The sequence below is a fragment of the Temnothorax curvispinosus genome, unplaced genomic scaffold (genome assembly GCF_003070985.1).
Source record: "Temnothorax curvispinosus isolate PA1 unplaced genomic scaffold, ASM307098v1 QBEX01001498.1, whole genome shotgun sequence".
Lineage (NCBI taxonomy): Eukaryota > Metazoa > Arthropoda > Insecta > Hymenoptera > Formicidae > Temnothorax > Temnothorax curvispinosus.
In genome coordinates, this window is record NW_020211278.1 from 2359838 (window position 1) to 2380532 (window position 20695).

General features: G+C 37.6%; 1 protein-coding gene across 5 annotated transcripts in view; it reads left to right on the forward strand.

Moving 5' to 3' along the window:
- Nucleotides 1–20580, forward strand: part of LOC112465022 — a 35015-nt gene extending 14435 nt beyond the window's left edge. For 2 of the 5 annotated variants that reach the window (XM_025032398.1, XM_025032390.1), the window contains exons 2-9: nt 8363–8828; nt 9467–9546; nt 10830–11064; nt 15159–15276; nt 15597–15750; nt 15823–15982; nt 16136–17811; nt 18223–20580. In XM_025032398.1, coding sequence (XP_024888166.1) covers nt 8493–8828; nt 9467–9546; nt 10830–11064; nt 15159–15276; nt 15597–15750; nt 15823–15982; nt 16136–17614 — 2562 coding nt within the window. In that variant the 5' untranslated portion in view covers nt 8363–8492 and the 3' untranslated portion in view covers nt 17615–17811; nt 18223–20580. Of the gene's footprint in view, nt 1–6152; nt 6863–8362; nt 8829–9466; nt 9547–10829; nt 11065–11912; nt 12216–15158; nt 15277–15596; nt 15751–15822; nt 15983–16135; nt 17812–18222 lie in introns of those variants that run through there. The other 3 variants (XM_025032413.1, XM_025032386.1, XM_025032406.1) reach the window with 3 other exon arrangements.
- The last annotated feature ends 115 nt before the right edge of the window (nt 20581–20695 follow it).

The window sequence follows — 20695 nt, forward strand, 5'->3', positions numbered from 1 at the left end:
CGGTGAAGCTAATCGACTAGGAAAAATATTAGACTATGTAAGATTGTACAAGATGCATATTTTTTACACAACAGTTTTAAGAATCACGAATTGTAATCGTAATCGATATGATTAATATTGTATGTATAATCCATTAAATATATTCTTGTCCTTTTTATCTACGCAGTTTGGAAAGAAATAAACTTCATCACTGAATATTGCGATATTAATTCTCTGATGGATAACATAAATAAATTATCAAAATCAGAGGCTAATTAAGCGATTTGAATTAAAGCTAGTATATTTAAAAATTTGCTCATTATTTAAAATTTACGAATAAAGTGTTTAAAATGATTATTGATACATACAAATAATTATTGTGCCAACATAATTACATTTATAGCTGCGAATATTTTCTCATGTAACAGGTGATTGTGTCATACGCCAAAACTGTTGCAATCTGTGTTTTAGTTAACACAAATAAATATATATCACGCATTAATATCACATGTGTAAAAAATAGATATCTTGAAAATCATAAGATATGCATAAAATATAATGTAGAAAATATTTCACAGTGTAATTTTTTTCTAAAGAGGCATTATATCAATTTCTTCTCAAGTATCTATTTAGTTTAAATTTTAATTTTTTGCCTTTGATATAACGACAAAGATAAATAATAAGAAAATGACGTTCAGAAACAATTCCTAACCAACAAAACGAAGTTTGATTACAAAGAATGGAAAATGTAACTATTCTTTATGGTAGTTATATATTTGTATTTCTGTTAATAAAAAATTAAAAATTGTTTAACATCAGAGTAAAATCGCTGCTACGCCGGTACATAAATATTCTAATCAAAGAAGGACCTTCAGTTAGAAACGAGGAAATTGATATTTATTCCTTTTGTTTTCGTTATCGGGCTTGATCGTGTGACGCTTCAAGGTTGATGAGCTGGCGGCATAATGGAATGGCATTTATCCCGTGACTCGTTGCAATTCCGAGTAGGCAACGCTCAGCCACTTTGGCACAAACCCAGAAATCCTGACTTTGACGTCCATGGACACAATCTCTTTTTTTTTTAGAATTGGTGCCATAAATTATAAATATGCAAGAAAGTGGATACTGTGTTAACTATGTAGCAGAAAGTGTGGATATGATAATTTTATTGATTTTTTAATTGATATATAATATATCTGGCAAATGGTTGAAATATTACATGCAAAATTGATTACGAAAGTTGATTTTGCTTTTTGCACATAATCACATATATCGTTTAATATTCAATAAAAAGATAGTTAAGAGTATCGTATTAGATAATTTTTGATAGATCTTATAAGTTAAATGGGCGTCATCGTAAATCATTGTTGCATTCATTGTTAGATTAGGTTAATGCTCTACGTCCTCGTCCCGAAATAACCGCACGCCCTCGTTGCTACATTTTGTTCGCTTGTCTATCAATGTTCCAGAATGAACTGTAATTATAGATAGTAAGACACACACACGTACACATATGCATTTATGTAAAGCGGTTAATAAGCGTGACTAATAAAGTGATTAATATAGAGCGAGCCAAAAATTACAGCACACATAACAGCAAAAGCTAATAAATATTTTTACATAAAAATATTTATTAGTTAATATTTGTTAGTCATTAAGTAATGTATTCTAGTCGCATCGCTGATCATGGCATGCCTTCTACATCTTGCGGTAACGGAAGTCCCAATTTCAGCGTATTAATCATCTCCTCAGCACATCAAACAGTTTCTGCCGCGAAAGGCGCAATGCACTGAATTTATTTTACGCACAATAGCAACACACAGATGTTGTCTAGCGCTATACAATAGTGAAATAAATTTTATTCGACAGTATAACCATTCTCGCCACACATTAAACCTTACTGCCGCCTCATTTACAGTTTATCGGTAACCTTGCCCGTGTTCCTTGCAAGGTACTTCCGCTTAATATATCTGTGTCACGTGTTTTTTCTTGTTAATAAAAAATAATAAATAATGAAAATAAATTCTCATTTGGTTCAGTGGATATAACGTGAAAATAACGTAAAACAATCAACACTTTGTTTGACTTTATTTAATGGTCTTAAATATTACAGCCGTTTACTTAAAACAGACATACATTTCCACATAAAATATATCTTTGTTCCTAATGTTTTAAGGTAGTTCTCCGGTCCTTGTACTAGAGAAAATCGATTTTCTATAGATTTTCTTGAAACACTGTGAATGTACGTTAATTTAGGTGTGCTTTATGCGTGGTATAAATTTCAATACTTCTTGCGGTATAAAAGTCGAGATACTGAGTCTCCAAAGTTTCAATTTTTACTAAATTAATTTTTATAAAATTTAGTAAAAGTTGAAACTTTGAGGCTCAGTATCTTGATTTTTTATACCGCAAGAGGTACCTTAATGATTAACTACCTTAATGATTTTACTGTATATTTATTTTTTAGATAAGCTATATGGATATTAATATATCGAAATTCTTTGATTTCATTTAAAACCAATTTTGCTTTAATGAAAAATTATCTGATATTGCAAATTAAAACACAAATAGTGTCAAAACAAATGTCAAAACAATTTATTTAAAATGAAAATCGAAATAATTCTTTTTTACCAATTTAAAATACTATTTGACGTTTTTCTCTCTAATTGTTTATATATCACAACGGTCCTGTTTCACTTATTATTATTGTTAAAATACTCTTTGTTTTAATAACAATTCAAAATTTCAGATTATCGGAAAACATTTACTATTGTAAATCGAAAAGCTGTGTTAAGTGATAATTTTTACATTAAAATTGCATTAATTGTTAAAAACATATCCGAGGAATCGACAAAATCTCTGATGCAGCTAAAGATCTTTGACATTTCATTTAATACGTTATTAGAAAAACAGAGAAGGAACATAAACAGAAATATAATTTTCCGCGGGACTTCGTTATCACGTTGAAGATGATAGTCGAGGTTAAACGAAGCGTGACGGAATTCAGGATATGCACAAACGAACGACAATGATCTTGACCTCGCGATACATACGAATAGCCGTACTCGCGATCGAGGCCACCTCGTATATGCGTATGCCGCGATAAAGGGGAAAGTTACATGTCGTCGTCATTAATATACATGAAAGCGCATGGCGTTAACAATGGTATAGAATCGCGTTCGACGTTTTATGTGACAAGCAAACAATCAACACGAATCACGCTCACAATTTCGACGCAAGTCAGGCTGAGAGCGCAATGATAAACTATTTTATTATTAGTTTATACCATTGCTCATATCATAATAATACTGTATTATACTGTAATATGTTTCAAGATATTTATATGATATTCTATGTAAAGATATCAATCTGTAACGCTAGATTTTTCGACATTCAGTGTGAAACTTTCCTTGAAAAATTTGTCAGATTTTTTGCACAGAAAAAAAATTAGTTTTATTTATAGTAATAAATATTATGATCGGATTGATCAAACTTCTATTTTACATTAACTAATTTTCTAACTCATTTCCCTCAAGTAGAATATAAAGAAGAAATTTTCGAGAATGAAAAATAATTTTTCGCAATAGCGTTTATGCTGTCTATATACTATTTTTGCATTTACGTGAAAATGATTTAGCGAAACAAAAGTTAGCAGATAATTTGAGTCACACAAACGACACTGCATCAAACTGCACCGGCGTTTGCGAGTCACTGGAATTGCAAACGACGGTAAGTATCAACAGCTGTTTCGGAACTTTCGAGTATTGCGCGACCTTGAGTAGCAAAGTACAACGAGATATTTTCACCATCGCTTCTCTCGCGTGAACGAACACCTGCGCGCAGCCGTAATGTTGTAAGCAACATGTCAATTTGAATTTAATCGATGAAAGTAACTTTATATATTTAAAGAAAAGTATCCGATAACTGAGAAAGTAAGTAACGAACATATCGTGCTTAAGAAATTGACAGTAAATTTCATAGCAAATATATAATCATTTTTCAAGTCGATAATAAAAATATGAACGAAAATGGCAATATTTTCCGCAGACACATTAAATTGAAAGCTACTTCTCCGCGTTATCTCCTAAAGAGATTAGAGGAAGGTGTAATAAAAATTTTGACATAAACCTCGCGCAAACTCAGGCGGAAATGTACGACTGAAAAGAAGCAAAAGACATATAACGTCGGAGTAGGGACAAAAAAGCGGCGTAAAATTCGCTGGATCTTCCTTTACGAGATATCAGGTCGATAGATAATTCTACGGTAGAACGTCGGCCAGTAGGTGGACATTCAATTTCGTAAATGGCCGCGGCGGAATCGCGACGGTCGTAAATCGTCGGGGTCTTATCGCACGATTGCCAGTCGGCTAGCTCCTTCGTCCCGATACCCCATAGGCGAATCGAAAGGACGTCTCGTATGTGGGCTCATCTATCGGAACCGGAACCGGAAGCGGCCGGGCGTGAATAACACACCGCGAACGATCGCGTTCACCGCGGACGATGCGCATTAGGGACGCCCCGTTACATAATCCTCGGCACAGAATGGCATTGGTGACAATCATCGAATTACCTGCGACTGCAGGCGATCGTTTGCGATTTCGTGCGCGGATCGCAGTCCGAATCGAGACTTCGTCCAGTTTCGCGGTATTCGTCGTATCCGCGTCACAATCTGGTATCGCACGCGGAGGTACGATCAATTGTGATATTAATATATTTGTCGGTACCCTAATTATTAAAAAAAATATCTCGCATGTAAGAATTGGCAATGATAACAATGATGTCACATCTTTCAATTATATGAAGTGAATTATATTGCTGTAATTAACAGGCGAGATTTTTCAATAATTGGAGGCATTGACAGATAATTTTAACGCGATACAAAATAGAGAGAATTACTTGGGTTTTTTCGTGGTAGTGAAATCGAGAGTGACATCACGGTGCCATCTTTCCGGCGTATTTGCGACGTAGACAATCGAATTCGCTGACGTTACATATCGGTTTTAATTTTTGTCGCGAGCCTCTCTGTCGCACTCGATCTGCGGAGAATTGACGCTAACGTGCTAATTTAATTCGCTCGGCTGATTTGACGAAGTGACTTAGCAACTCGTGTTAACGCAGCCATTGTTTTTATTCCTACAAGGAAACTTGTGCTCTCCGAACGAGAGAAGTCAGGTTTGGAGTATCGTTTTTCGAAGTCACACCGTGTACAATAAAATTTAATTAACCAACAATATACAACATTAATTCATAAAGTTATAAACACACAAGTTATAACTGTTGTGCATTATTCGTTGTTTAATTTATTTCTCCAGAGACTTCGGAGACCTCCAGAGTGCTGTCGAAACTTTTGAGAGAACGTCATGTTCGCATATGAGATATTCAGGAGAAATAATATGTATTTCTGTTATGTTTCCCTTCTGACTTACGTATTATTGTGTGTGTCTAAGAGTCGTGTATAGTATCTATAATCTAAGGGTTTCTCAACCCGTCGGCTCGCGTATAGATGCACGGTCTGTCTCTTATTGTTGCGCGTACACTTAGCGAGAGACACTACCGTGTCTCTTGCTTAAAAATATCGATATTGTCCCATCTCGTATTTTTGTAGTCATGACTTATTCAGGAGAAACCGATATTGAGCTCGTGTGCCTAAGATTTATCGATTTATGTTATAACTCGGCTGAATTTAAACAAACGATACGTCATTTAGAAAATTAAATCGCGGTTTTTATTTTGATAAAGCTCGACCGACGTGATATCTAGGTTGGCGCATATAATTAACTCGGCTCTCTGGCACGTACGGAGATGACCCACTCGCGGAAAAACGGCCTCTAAATACATCTGTCGTAGATACTTTGACGTCTTTTGACTTAAAACATTTAAGGCATTTTGGAAGTTTCAGATAATTGACCTATTTGTATAAGGCAGAATGTCCCAAATTCTCCACGTATATACATCTATAGATTCTTTGATCTATAGACTCTTTGACCTTTATTCAGTGTGTCGAACAGAAATAAGCTCTTCATACTATATAACATTTTTAAGCTCCAACAGTATTTTTAAATTAAAAGTGATTAAACATTTAAGACTTGAAATTAAGCTTTTCAACATTTTATAACAATAAGACTTTATTTTACATTTATTTTCAAGTGAGTTCTAATAGAGTTCTTTTAAAACTTGCAGAAAAACGATAGAATTTAGTTAAATGTTATCGAAAAGGTTCGATTGCAAATTGCTTCAGTAAATAATATATAATTGATGAAAAGAAATGCGAAAAAATATTCCGAAATAGCTACCGTTCGAAAATAATGTTTCCTAATTGCCTTGATCATTTCTATTTACTCCAACGTACGACGTACATAAACAGCTTTGACCTGATCGAAACATTTCCACAGAACGTGCGGATTAGTTTACGGAAGCGATTCGTGGCGCGAACATGATCACAGGTGAATCACCGTGCGAGAAAGCCGCGCGGTTACCGGTCTTCCAGATATCGCGTCGTGTCGGTTTGGCGGCACTCGCGTGATAGCGGCTTAAGGCGCGAAAATAGAGCCTCCGCAGCTCGTTGTCGTCGACGTCGTTGACGGTGCCCGAACGGACGCAGCTACGCGCTTAGTCTGTAACTGGAAGTACACGCGAGAAGAGCGAATCGCGCGGCGCATTCGCCTGGGAGCTCGGTTTCACGCGCGAGAAAATAATCTCGAGAAGAACAACGACACGCACGACGGAGACGGTGACGGAGCAGGAAACGATTCGCCAGAACGTCGTCACGACAAGAAAACTGACGAAGCGTCGTTGTCTCGCACGCAACGGGCACGAAGGAGCAGCGACAAGAGTTTTCGAGGAGACGAGACGCGGATGAATCTGACGGACGAATCGGTTGGATTGTAAGAAGAAAGCGTTAAGTTTATCGTTTAAAGAGTTTAGTTGTTCTCGTAGAGCTTAGTGAAACAAACTGTGCAAGTGTTTTTGATGCATAGAATCGAGGTATTAACTAGTTAGTAATTAGTACGTATTATTTGGATTATTTGACAGATTTTTCTTTACTAATTCCTATATACATATATAAGAAATAACTTCTGCGCTCTTGATTAACAATCAAAGTTAGTAAATATAAAAGATAAATTTACGAAAAAATTACTTGAAACCGCTTGCGTATAAAAATGCATTACAAAAAAAATTATACCAAAATGAATCGTGGAAATCACCAAAAATTGCCAATATTAAAGATAAATTTAATTCTTTACTTATTGTTAATTTATTACTGTACGTAAAATTGATATCTATATTACAATGCAATCATACCACAACGTTACGATACGAAAAAATAAAGAGCAGTGTTATTGATATTGTGGATTTTAACTGACTTTTTATCTCGAAAGATACGGATGACGGATCAGCGATACCGCGTATTTAATTGGATCCCCATAATAAGCTGCTTGCGCAATTCTTTAAAAGAGACCGGAGCAATCGAGGCCATTGCAGGCATTGATCGACTGATCGCGCTTCAATTGAAAACGCTGCTACGGAATCCCAAATTCAATGACCATTCCATACGGTGCTCTACTGTCAAAAAGCGTAAATCGTTCGAACAAACAGCTAAAATATTCGAATGAATGCGAAAGCCTTACATTCTGACGTAAAATTGCATGTTTAAAATTAGGACACAACATACTGTTGCGTAACTTTTTGTCGATTTAAATTTTGTTTCAATAATATAGAAATATACGAAACTCGGTTTTTTTAGTGACGTGAGTTTAATATATTGAAAGATTACAAATGTTGTTACAAATCGAGAATGCAAATATTTTAGTGAATTGTTGGAAACTGGACATTATGTATATTTTTCCTTTTCTAAAAAGGAGATGTGAAGTTTATTGTTGCCGCTTTTCCGCGATGCCGATTGGTTTTCTTGCTGCGCTTACTTCATTTGCAGCTGTCATTGTATATTTTGACAGTTGTGTATAATAGGGTTAATAGTGAAATGTTAAAGATAAATAGCGCGCGCGTAGCGCGCGTCTGCAGTGTCTAGTAATTTAAATTTCTCATCTATATTTTGTCAATTGTTTCTATATGAATATTTAAGTGCCATCATAACGTCATAATGTCCCCTAATTAGCACACGTCAAGCTACATCGATTTTGCTAGGTTAATGTTTAATTTTAGCGAAGTAACCATGTCATTCTGTTCTATAACTATTCCAATCGTCGGACTCTTATTCATTCTTAACAAACCCGATAATCAATTTCGTTAACAAGACCTTAAAGTACCTTAAAGTACTCACGTTGATCGAATCTTTCAACCATTGAGTCCTCTTAAATTGCATTCATAGCTGTATTATCAATGCACGTTAATATCCTTCAAATAATTTCTGTTTTATGTTGCAGCTCGACTCGTCGTGCTGGTTCGACGATCGTCGTAGGATCTCCAGGAGTATCCAAGATTTCACGACTAGGGAAACATTGTCGTCGCGCGACGCGAGAGAGAAAGAGAGATAGAGAGAAATAAATTGATGATATGATGGATACGAGAAATGACCGCCGATCAACGATAGATATTTTCGAAAAGGACGTGCCACGATCGGACGAATTGCCGATCATGGTGATCCACAGGGCGGGAATCGGCGAACTTTTGGCGAGACAAGCGATGGCCTGGTGCCGTTCCTGGCTTCAAACATTCCCCATAAAAATTACGTTAAACAACGTCGGATTGTTGACGGTGCTCCTGGCAATTGTGTCGCCGCGATTCCTCATTTACACAATCCTTTATCCGATTTTCAGATTGGTCTTCGGCACCTTGTACCCGGCGTACGCTTCCTACAAGGCAGTGCGCACGAAAAATGTCAAAGAATACGTAAGTGAGAAACATAAATAATGAACTAAATTGCTTTGCAAATGCGATCATAGCCCTTAAACTGGACATCTCAAAAATACTTAAAAATATGTCAACTATGAAACATTTCGACATACTCCTTCTTTTTTATTTTCTGAAATACTCATATAAAAATTATTTAGTTAATTAATATGTTGTTGAGCAATTTTACACCTAAACGTTATCCGCATAACATAGCTGCGCTGGTTAGAATTCGAGTAAATGTTGGAAATCTTTTAATTCCAGTCTTTTGCTTTTCTCGCAGCCGATAAAGATCGAGCCGTATTTACGTTGCTACATACACAGCTGTTATCAATATTTTTTTATCTTTACAATCTACTTACGCTAGAAAAAAATTTGCAGTAATAGAACCCAATTTAATTTTGTCTTTTAAATCGTTCTGTTTTTTCTTTTTGTGAATAATAAAATATATAAATTATATGGATTTTTAGATTTTTTCTGGAGCAATATTTATTTTTTTTTAATCAGCTCACTAGTCATTTTTTAAAACTATTTTCTGAACTATAATATAAATGATGAATCACGAATACATTTGTCTGCGGTCTTCCTTTGCACCACTTTTGTAATAATCTATTGCTCTAGAATTTCCTTGGTTTCAGGTCAAATGGATGATGTACTGGATCGTTTTCGCGCTATTCACATGCGCGGAAACATTCACCGACGTCTTCTTTAGTTTTTGGTGAGAAATACGTTGCTATTGTAGAAATTTATCCGCTATGTAATTTACGTGAATTATGAGTCTTGTATGTGATTTATCTAGATCGAGTAGGATTAAAAAGAATGATAATTGAAACATCCGTGGAAAAAAGACTATCTTATAAAAACATTCACGCATTAGTCAGAATTTTTTTTTTACATTTGCATACTTTGCTGGGAATAATCATTACCGGAATTAACATTCTCATTTTTTAATATAATATTAATCCGTTAGTACACGTTAAACTCTACATTATACATGTATCGCGTGTTTCCCTCGAGCGCATTATTAAAATATTATCATCTTGACGTTTTTGACGTTTAAAAGAAAATTAATGATCGAGTCAAATCAAGATTCTTGAAAGAATCTAAGATACGATGTAGTAAACGGCGTCGCCGTTTTTATTTGGGGGAACGGCCGCGTATACGTAACATAACATATCGGCTGAATCTTGGAATCGCAGCAAGCAAGGGGCCAATAAACCAGCTGCGAACCGCGCGGTCTTGAAAGCCGTACTCTCGTCGCGAGGAATTCCGAAAGTCTAATTTCGGACAAGATAGATATTGGCTTACATGCACTTCTGAGGATTCTGCCCCGCACGTCTCTTCTGACCTGTCTCCGTCCTCTCCGTTTCTCCGTCGTTCCTCCCTATTCTCTCTTTCTCTCTCTCTCTCTCTCTTTCTCATCCTCGGGGAACATCATGCGCCAGATCTCCCTTCATACTCGGGTTACAACCAAGAAGGAAACGAGTTGCCGCGTATTTCTGGCATCGAAATGCCCGATACTCTCCCGGCGCACCGCGGCATCGGTGCACCACATTTCTTCACGCCGCTCTCACTTTCACGCCCGTGACGAATTTTTCGCGATGCGAATCGAATCGAGTAGATTGCAGCCGCGTGACGGCACAGCGATTGCCCGCGATTAACTATTTTTATTGTTGTTACATTATGATTACGTTAAAAACATGACAAGTTTTATTTGGAACTCTCCGATCAGATGAAAGCGTCGTTGTCGAACCAACGACTTGGATATCTTTAATTAAAAAACCGTTAATTTGACGATGTAACAGATTTTAGAGGTTCTTTATTATCGGATATTATAATACTTTCACGCATAAATGTCACTTATTTATTTATTTATTTTACTGCGATATCATGACGTACACCGTGCATTAAAAACATACATAAAGCTTTTCAAAGTAACTTCAAGAAACGGCGAGCATTGGCGCGTTCGATATTTTACAGCTTCGAACGTCTGTTACATAGGTTCCCGTTTTACTATGAGATTAAAATCATCCTGGTGCTGTGGCTGCTGAGTCCGGCCACTAAGGGCTCCAGTATCCTTTACCGGCGCTTCGTACATCCCGCGCTAATCCGCCGTGAAGCCGAGATCGACGAAGCCCTAGCTCGCGCGACCGAGCAGGGTTACACGGCGGTGCTGCATCTCGGCACCAAGGGCGTGAACTATGCCACCACGGTCCTCATGCAGACCGCCATCAAGGTAAGGCCCTACATGGACCGAACGTTAAAAGGAAGTGTATTGTTATTATATAATTATTAAATATTATAAAGTGTCTCGGAATTTCCTTGCCCTTTCATCTTCGGGGATTCTTCGATCAAGTCGATTTCGAAAAATCCACGAATGAAAGGTGGAACGATAGACTGGGACACCTTGTAGATGTAGAAAAGAAACCGGCAGCTTTCAAGGAAGAGTTCCACTTTGGAAATTTTCACATTTATATTTCTTATATACCTTCCATTACTAATGATATATTTCAGCGTAAGCGCGATCGATTATTTATTTTTTACGTAAAATTTTGTAATTTTGTCTTCCGAAAGAGACTGCCAGTATTCAGGAATGTGCCTTTTCTTGTTTGATCTCGTACTTTAACCAGCCTGAGCTCTCGCTTTCATTGATCACACATAGAACTTCTATCGACCCGCCTTCGATTGCCGCTCACTAATGATTTTACGTGTTCTTGATTTTTTCTGTTTTCGTTCTGTCCCATCCGCGTTCCCGCACGCCATCGCCCTCTCTCACCGTCGCCATCGCCGTCTTACCGTCTAATCAAAAACTGAAACAAAAATACCAAAAAAAAATCGCCATCATCGCCATCCGCAAAACCACGCACGGCCAAACACCGAGCACCTAACCACCGCCCGATCATCGCCCTAACCGCTGCCGTTGCTTAAGAAATCTGTGTACACCGAACCGTCGTCGACCACACGACGAAATTCTGCCACTGACCCGTAACAACAACCACCAACACGAACACGCCGAATTGCTGGCCGATTGAAACGCAAAAAAAAAACTGTATAAATAAACAAAATCTCGGCATCACATGATAGAATCTCCCGATCGTACTCCCGCCCACGACGAGTGCACTCCCCGATCGTCAATCAGACCCGGCGATTTCTAGCTTAGCCAACCCCAGAACGAGAACGCAGTTAAACAGCCAGTTGGACGGGCCAGATTATCCGGACGGTACCGCGGTCTGCAACACTCTGCATGTTAAATCCGAAGACCTGATAGGCGACACGGACGCGGTCGACTGGCGATACCAGGAATCGACAACGGACGACGACGAGGAGATGATTCAGGAGCTGCCGACGATGGACGCAGAGTGCGAGATGCTGGAGGAGCAGCAACCGGTGGTGTTTAAAGTGCCCGAGAAGGAAGCCCCACGGAAAACGCGAAAGTCGCGGAAGGAGTGCAGCAGCACCACCAGCACCAAAGTCACCAGGCGACAGAAGACTCGTGCCTGTAAGTCGACCACGAAAAATTACGACATGGAATTCAGCGACGACGCCGAAGTCAATTAACTAGGGAAAGAGAAAGAGAGAGAGAGGCGGATGACTCGCTATAGACTTGGGAAAATGAGGATCCCTGAAAGCCTGGAAAGCGGACCGATGGATCGACAATATCGGGAAGTGCCGGCGACTTTTATCAAAGGCTGCGGATGATTTGTATTATTACGAATGATAATAAGTAAAAGACTTTTTTATGCGCAAAAGAAAGCGCTCTGAGGATTGATGACAGAACTTTTTGTATATTATACACTCACTTTGATATTTTTCTTTCATGCAATCTATTAGAAGTTTTCTTTTTTCTTTTTTTTTTATACAAATGCGTGAGACGAAATTTTCTGTTTGCGAATCCACGATATATATCATTTAGTGGTACGTATACTCTTTTCTCTGTATTGCCTTTGTAAGTATAAAAATTACACCGTGTGTGATTGTTTAATCGTGGACAATACATTTTAGGAAGGTTGTTTGATACACTAATAGGTAAGAGACTTTGTACAATCATGTATCTCTTTTTTTTAGAAAGACACGAAAATTTCGAAAGGCTTTAATCGTTACATTGACTATAGTGGAGAACTTTTAATCATGTACACATTTTCGACCAAGATAAGACGCGTTAGTCGTTTCCACTCGAGTGCCTTACTTCGATTTGTATTTTTCCACGTAAACTTCGTTCGATTTTAGGAATCATAAGAATTATGTCTTAGCTGGAATGTAAGATAGCTTTAAGACTTTAAGTAGCAATCTCAATATTTTTACGTAATATTCCGCACATTGTTTTGACGTTAATATTAATAATGTCAATTGTCCAAGCGCGCGATGAGTTTCAGTACGATCTTAAGAACGATGATAAAAAATCGTTGACGTCGTAACATATAAAAAAAAAAATCTGAAAGTATTAATTGGAAATTCTGTATAATTAACTATCAACAATTATATGTTTTTTTCCTATTACGTCGTTTTTATCTCACGCGATTCTTCAGTGAGCAAAGATGTGATTAGGACAATCAATCATCATTTATAACTAATCGCTTAGTATTGATTTCGATTAAATCTAAGACTACACAATCGAATATTTTTATATGTAATCTGATAAAAATTAAAAATATATTTTTCGACAAATTTTTCAAGAGAATGTCAAACATTATAAATGCGATTATAAAAACTCAAATTGGTTAAACTACAAAATACAAATGTTTAAACGAGGAATAATTCTCACAAGTGCTAGAGCGAAAAAACTCACATACATAGTTCTAGAATTTGAATTTGAATTTTCTTTTCCTGACTTCGTCATAGGTAGAATTGTTATTTACAAAAAGACAACGAATCTCTAACTTAGATTAACTCTATCCAGGTACTCGTTGATGCAACTGAAACTTAAAACGCATTATTATTTACATCGCTCTATATATGTCGCATGTTCGATAAATCATACGTTTTAAAAGATGCGAACTCAGAAAAAAGAGTTGTTGATACGAGAATCGAGTGAACAATAATGCATACAACGAGATGGACGATTTTGCGCTTGCACAATCGTCATCATCATCGTCATCATCATCATTGTTGTCATAGCTAGTGTTATTCGCGTGTTTGTGTATTCGTCATCTCGTTTGCGCGTTTCACCTGTAAAGTTACCGACAAAATCTGTGTTAAATCGCGCGCACACGGAAAAATCATACTAACAATAAAATTTAGTCTATTGTCGGCTAACGAATGCTGGCCATGTCCTGCCGCTCCAGGTAGACCGGCGCTGATAAAGTGCCCGTCGCTATTCGTTCGACGTCACTCGTTTATGGAGAGTCATAGACGGAAAAGGACGCGTTTGTTACTTGTTGCGAATGATAGAGAGAGTGAGGTTTTTGTACGTCATGCTACAGTTGAGGTATATGTAATCGGTTATTCCTCTGAAGAATTGCGTATTACGACCAGACGTTTAACTGTAACGTGTGTACGTTATGTATAGTTTCAAGAGTAAACTATCGGAGATTGATACACGGGAAAAGCGTGCAGATCAGTTTTAGTCTTTGCGGCAACAAAGACGATCCCTGGTCACGCAAACCTAGAGGGCCCTAGAGGCCCTCTACGCAAACCCAGTGCCTTCTAACGTGTAACCACCGTGATATTTCCGTGTGCGAGCGCTCAGCTGTCGAGCTGTCCTAGCGAGTAAGATTTTTGTACCCGATCCCAAAGACTCTGATTATTATGATGAGCTGATTCCTTTTTTTTTTCAAATAAAAGCATTATTTGAATAAGCTTTCGGTCCTCTGTTCTTGTTCGTTCATCTCGACCGCGTCCTGTCTTACATCGGCTCCCGCTGCATCCTGAACGGCGATCTCATTGCAGGCATTAATTATCGCATCATTCTTTCCAAAAGTATAAATTCACTTCCGTTTAATAGAACTAATTGCTAGACGACGCGCTATATTAGACGCGACAGTTACTCACGCATATAGTGCACGCATTTTCCTGGTCGGTCGTCGCGTGCTTCTGGACGGCGCATGTTTAACAGAAAGACACGTATTTCCGGGGAAAAGCAAGAAATCGCCTTTGGATTGATCTAAATCCGGCGTAAGGGGAGTTTGCCTTCCGTGACCGGGTGACGGCAGATAACACATTAACATCTTTTTGGTTGGTAAGATTTTTATTTTGTTTTCTTTCACTTAATCGACTCTCTGATTTTTTCTCTCTCGATGACTTAATTTTTTTTTCTTTTTTTTCTCGAAGTAAGCAACATGCTGGCCGCGTCGCTTGCGACGCATATGTTTCACGTGCGACTTCCTTTTCCAGGGCGGCGGCGGGCTGGTGCAACAATTGAGGAAAAGTTACAGCCTCAGTGATCTAACCGGCGAGAAGGAAGACGAAAATAGAAACACACCCGATGCGCGTGACGAGACGGACATGGAAGGTAGCTGATCCCTAGCGTCGTTCTAATTAAATGGAGATTTTATAAGAATAAAACCAATTCTGCTCAAATTTAAAGAATATGAGCAAATGAGCCCCATTCCTTTTTTTTACATTTTTATAACTGTGCCCATTTTGGACATAATTGAGTAAATATCGTCAATTTTTGTACACACATATACATTTTATTATATGCAATTTTATACATATTGTATGTCCTATAAATTTTGAAAAATTTTAAATGGTCCTCAAATATAAAACGAGACGCCCTAACAAACTACTTAGTAGCTTAATTTTAAGTACAGATATTTGTGGTCCTTATAGTGGAACCTCGCCGAAGAGAACACGTCGGCAGAAGAGGCTATAGTCCTCGCAGGACTCAGTCCAGCAGCAACGCGTCTCGAGTAGAGATGTATTTTTCCGAAGTGGATGTCGATGTTCGACAGCCAAGGCCTAGGGAGCCTATAGCTAGTTTAACGTACGTAGTTCGCACAGCTTCCAAGTACGATCGCGTCGTTGACGTTAATAACGAATCTTTCCACGTTCATAGAAATATAAGGTCCTCGGACGACATATCTAGCGGTTACAGTAGCGGCGAGGCGTTGCAGTCCCAGCGAACGACTTCTCAGGGTGACTCTTTAGTAAGAACGTCGAGCGTCGGTGCGAGAACACGCGTGAAGCCTCGTTCCACCGCAAAGAAGACGCCCGAAGTAAGCCCGATAAAGCGTAGCGTACCGTAGGGACTAATTATTCGTACACCGATCATTAACCAAAAAAAAAAAAAGAAAAGAAATCACACATCGCACTTTGACGCACATTCGTCAACTCAGCTAATGACACGTACTTTTTTGTGGTCTTTGAAGGACAGGGGCGAGGATTTCGACTGCACACCTCCCGAAAATATCTCCCTACCGTCGTCCCTAAACGTCCTCACTCCCGAACAAGCTGTCGAACTTTTACTGTTGTTATCCCAAAGTAATAATAAATCGATAAACTACCCGACATCTATTACCACTTATATCGATAGCGATAAATCTGCAAACGAAAACCGATCTGCAATGAAAACAGACGATAATGAATCGTCATCGATGGAATCGAGCGGTGAGTTTGTTGACACAGACTCGGCTCAAATAGACGTGCAAACAGTGCAAACTATAGAGATTAAAAATATCTCAACGGAAAACTTGTCGATACCTGCGGTAACAAAAAGCGCAGATAAAATAAATATCGATAGTTCGATAAAAAGATTTGATATTCCGCAAAGCGAGTCCAACGCGCAAATGGAATATATTGACGATGAACCAAAAAAGGATCAAGAAGTTTCAGCTGTTTCCCAAAAGTCTGAAATAGGAGGAGCTGATCTCGAGCGAATAACTGGCGAGATTTGTCAGCAAAAATTCGACGAGCTGAAGCAATTATTGGATGATGCGCATAAAGCTGTGACAGGCATCGTGTCTTCCCAAGAAAAGTTAAATACGATTAACAGAGATAAGGAACATGTAAATGTGCGGGAAATTAAGACTGGCGACTCGTCGAGCATTTGTGGTCGCGATATTGTGGCCCAACCTCCTGTTACACCAAGTACATCGAGTTATGATCTCGACGGTGATAATCGCGCGGGAAAATATCATAAAAAGCCTGCTCCGAAAGCTCCAATAAGTAACGAAACAGTAATAAGTAATGAAGACATTGACGAAAACGAGTCTCAAAACGCTTTGAAGGCCACCTTAGTCATTAAAACTGGAACATTGAGAACTGTTTCGAGTGCGGATGCTACGAAAGACATATTTTTGGCGCACACCTCGGACACGAAAAAAAGAAAGAAGAAATCTAGCAAATTACGCGCTAAGGAGAGCATATCTAAATTATTAACGATCCCAAAGAACATATTTCATAGTGCTTTCCATAAGGAGCAAAACGAAACTTCTTCTAAGGAGGAAGATTCCAGCTCCACGTACTCTGAGACCAGTGGATCCGCGTCGAGATCAGATAGTATTGGATCCCAGGTGTTCGTGGACGCATCCGCGAAATTATCTACTTCAAAACAGGAAATGGACGTGGAAGAGATCCCATTGAGACCGGAGCACGATAACAATACTAAGAATTCCGACAAAGATATGAACTTTTTTGCTAAGAAATTAGATACTGAGATTGTACCTTTGAACGAGATCGAAATAGATCTGAAAATTGAAGATAATAAGAAAGAAGAAGGTGCAATAAGTGCAGAAAAATCTGAAAATCATGAAAAGAATATTGAACATAAGCCCAACTTGCAGATTCGTGAAATGTCGCAGTCGCTGCCTTACAGCGATAAAAAAGAGATTATCACTGACATCAATTAAAAGCATTTCATTAATATCTCACAGGGGGAAATCATGTTATTATATACATATCTGTATTAAGTAATTATCTGTTTTTTCTTTGATGTTTTTAAAATATGATAAAAAGCTTGTTCCTTCTCTCTATTCCACTTCCCACACTTCATATTTTATCCTAATTGGAAATCCGGACAGAAGAGATGGACTGTTCCATTAAGATCGTATGGACTAGTTTCTGATTTCTGAGTCTTAATCAACTACAATTAACTGCAATTTCTGTTCTTAATCATAACACATAACATTTGCCTTAACTTACGCATTTTAACCTTGCACGATATTAATTTTTGACGTGGTATTATAATGCAATTAATCCATAACTTTTTTTGAATTATATGAGTGAATAGTTTGAATTATATGAGTGAGTAGTTTAAAATCAAATTTCTAGTACTTAAACTTATGATTGATTTATAATATAAATAATGCATACCGAATTGAGTTTCAGTTTAAATTTTTCAAAAAAGTGCTCATGTCCTTTTTTTGTTTAAATGGCGAAAGAAATTGACAATATGCCATCTGAGTTCCATGGCAAAAATGATAAGCTATAATAACATTGTATCTTCATTGTATTTCAGATAACGAGTTTCGCTACCTTACCTCGCAGTAAGAAGACAAGTAAGAAAAAAGTGGCATGAAACCTCCCTGCTGCTGACCGCATCAAGGAATAAGACCAAGTCCCTTGGCCATTGGAAGCAAAAAAAATCTTCATCAGCGTGCGGATCTATTGTAATTTTTGCACCAGCCAGATATAACGGGCACATTATCGGTCAGCAGCAAACATCGAATAGTAAAAAAAACACACGATGTATACAATGTTGAATGTTTCTAGCACCGGTATATTTCTTAATTCAGCTTTTTGACTATTGATTTAACTTGTCGATCGTTTCCATTAGTCGGAAGAGAGAGTTTTCTCTCATTTATTCGCAAGGAGCTTACCGGATATACGCGAGGGATAAAAAGAGATGCTAACAGCTTTGTCATCCTCTTGAGGAAAAAGAAACATACAGATACTGTTTATATATATACATATATATATCGATCACACACGTCGGGTCACGTGCACTGTTACTCACAGTCATCCGACACGTTGTTACACGATTCGATAATTTCCCATATGTATCTTAAGCTCCCGCGAGAGAGTCCAGTTTAGCTTTTATATGCTAACGTTTGGTAGTGCTATCGTAGGTAGGGAAGACTTGATACGATATTGCATGCAGTATATCTGCTTACGAATAGGCTTTGATTATAACGTAATGAAACTTTCCATAATCGAGGAGTAGAAAAAGAAGTCCGCTAGAGCCAAATCAGGGATTTCGGCGCTTGATTCCCGACATTAGGCCGTAATCGCCGTAACAATTAAGGGAATCCTCTACGAACCCAGCGACCGCAAAACCGCTGCGGGATGACTTTGATATTGCGAACGCTATTGTAATCGAACAAATTGAATCTAGTCAATCAGGAAGATGAGTACTCAGACCATACTGAAATAGTGCCACGCGATCCGTATATAATCCTCTTTTCACTATCAAATAGTAATTGTTTGATGGACTGTGTCTAACTACGATTGTGTATGCGTGTCGAGTATTGTGTGGACCTAATCGAATAGCTGTTTTCCCTCGCACGGAATCTGAAGTTCGAGAAATTGCGCGAATTTCTTAAAAAAAATAAAAAAAAAAAGAAGCTAGATAGATACGATTCTGCGTAAGGACCAACGATTTGTCTGTTAATCCATGGCAAATTGTTAAAAGTATTGTTGTCGTGCGAGATCACTTTCAGTTTTTGCATACCTGCAATGAAGATGCTAGCAATGTATACTTTGATAACGAGTTGTTTTATGACGACTTATTCTTAACTTCATATCAGTTTTATCGCGTCCCTAATAATTTAGAATATACCCTGCTTGTGTAACTCACAATGAGTTTTAAGTATCTGTCGTGCTTAATTTGTAATTACATTTACTAATTTGTAATTACATTTACTTGGTACGGTACCTTTTAGAGCGAACGATTTTACATCGTACGCTCACGAAAGACTTACGCACAAGTCCTACGACTATTTTAAATTTATCGTATGTGGTAATGTTAATGGATTAGTATATAATTTATCGTGTTGTACTTTAACATTTATTGCACAACTTGGACAAAATTAACGTATTTAACAATTAACATAAATTTAGAAACGAGAAAGACGCGGAACATGGTGTTGATGTATCAGTTGTGTATACTCGACGAATGAAATATTCGATATGTTACTAACAGTTGTTGATTTTACGTGTAGGTTCTACGCATAGTTCACGATCGAGGAAGAAAAATGTAGCAAATGCTTTTGATACACCTCGTGATGTATAAATAAATCATGTATAATGGACTCTACAATAAAATATAAAATAACATATATAAATGCGGATCTCTATGCAAAATAGATATTTTTATCCGATCCAAATGTGCAATATGAAATATGCATTTGCTGCATTTTATCTGCATCTTTATAATACGACTCGTTGAAAGACATTAATACGTATTTGTCTCGAACTTTATATATAAATATATATGCGAGAATATGTGATAAGAGAGTGAGTGAAAGAGAAAATGCTCAACTATGAATCTCTACCGATATTAAACGGTCGGTTTCCTATAGTTCTTATATATAAAGATATTTCTCGTTCTTTATAAGTATTTAACGCCTTCGGCGCATAAATTGTGTCCCGAGCTATTATGGTGCTGCGATCTTTGTAATTTTTTTTATAGTTCTGTACTTCGATACAGTATACATAAGAGAAAGCAGAATCTTGAAAATACGTTTGAAACCAAGTTACTCTGTGTCCGAGTTATTCGGCAAATTACCGAGTGGTGCAGAGCAAGATAATTAACAGTACTTCAGTTCAGGCATAGTGTAGCGAATAAATGACATTAAAATACGATATCTGATGAATACTCGCACTTGTCTTGATCAGCGAATATTATATATCCGTGTCATTTAAGTTAAGCCTGAGTTTTCATCTGATGAAACTCTTTTAATTTAAATTTCTTTTTGTTCGTAAAATATATA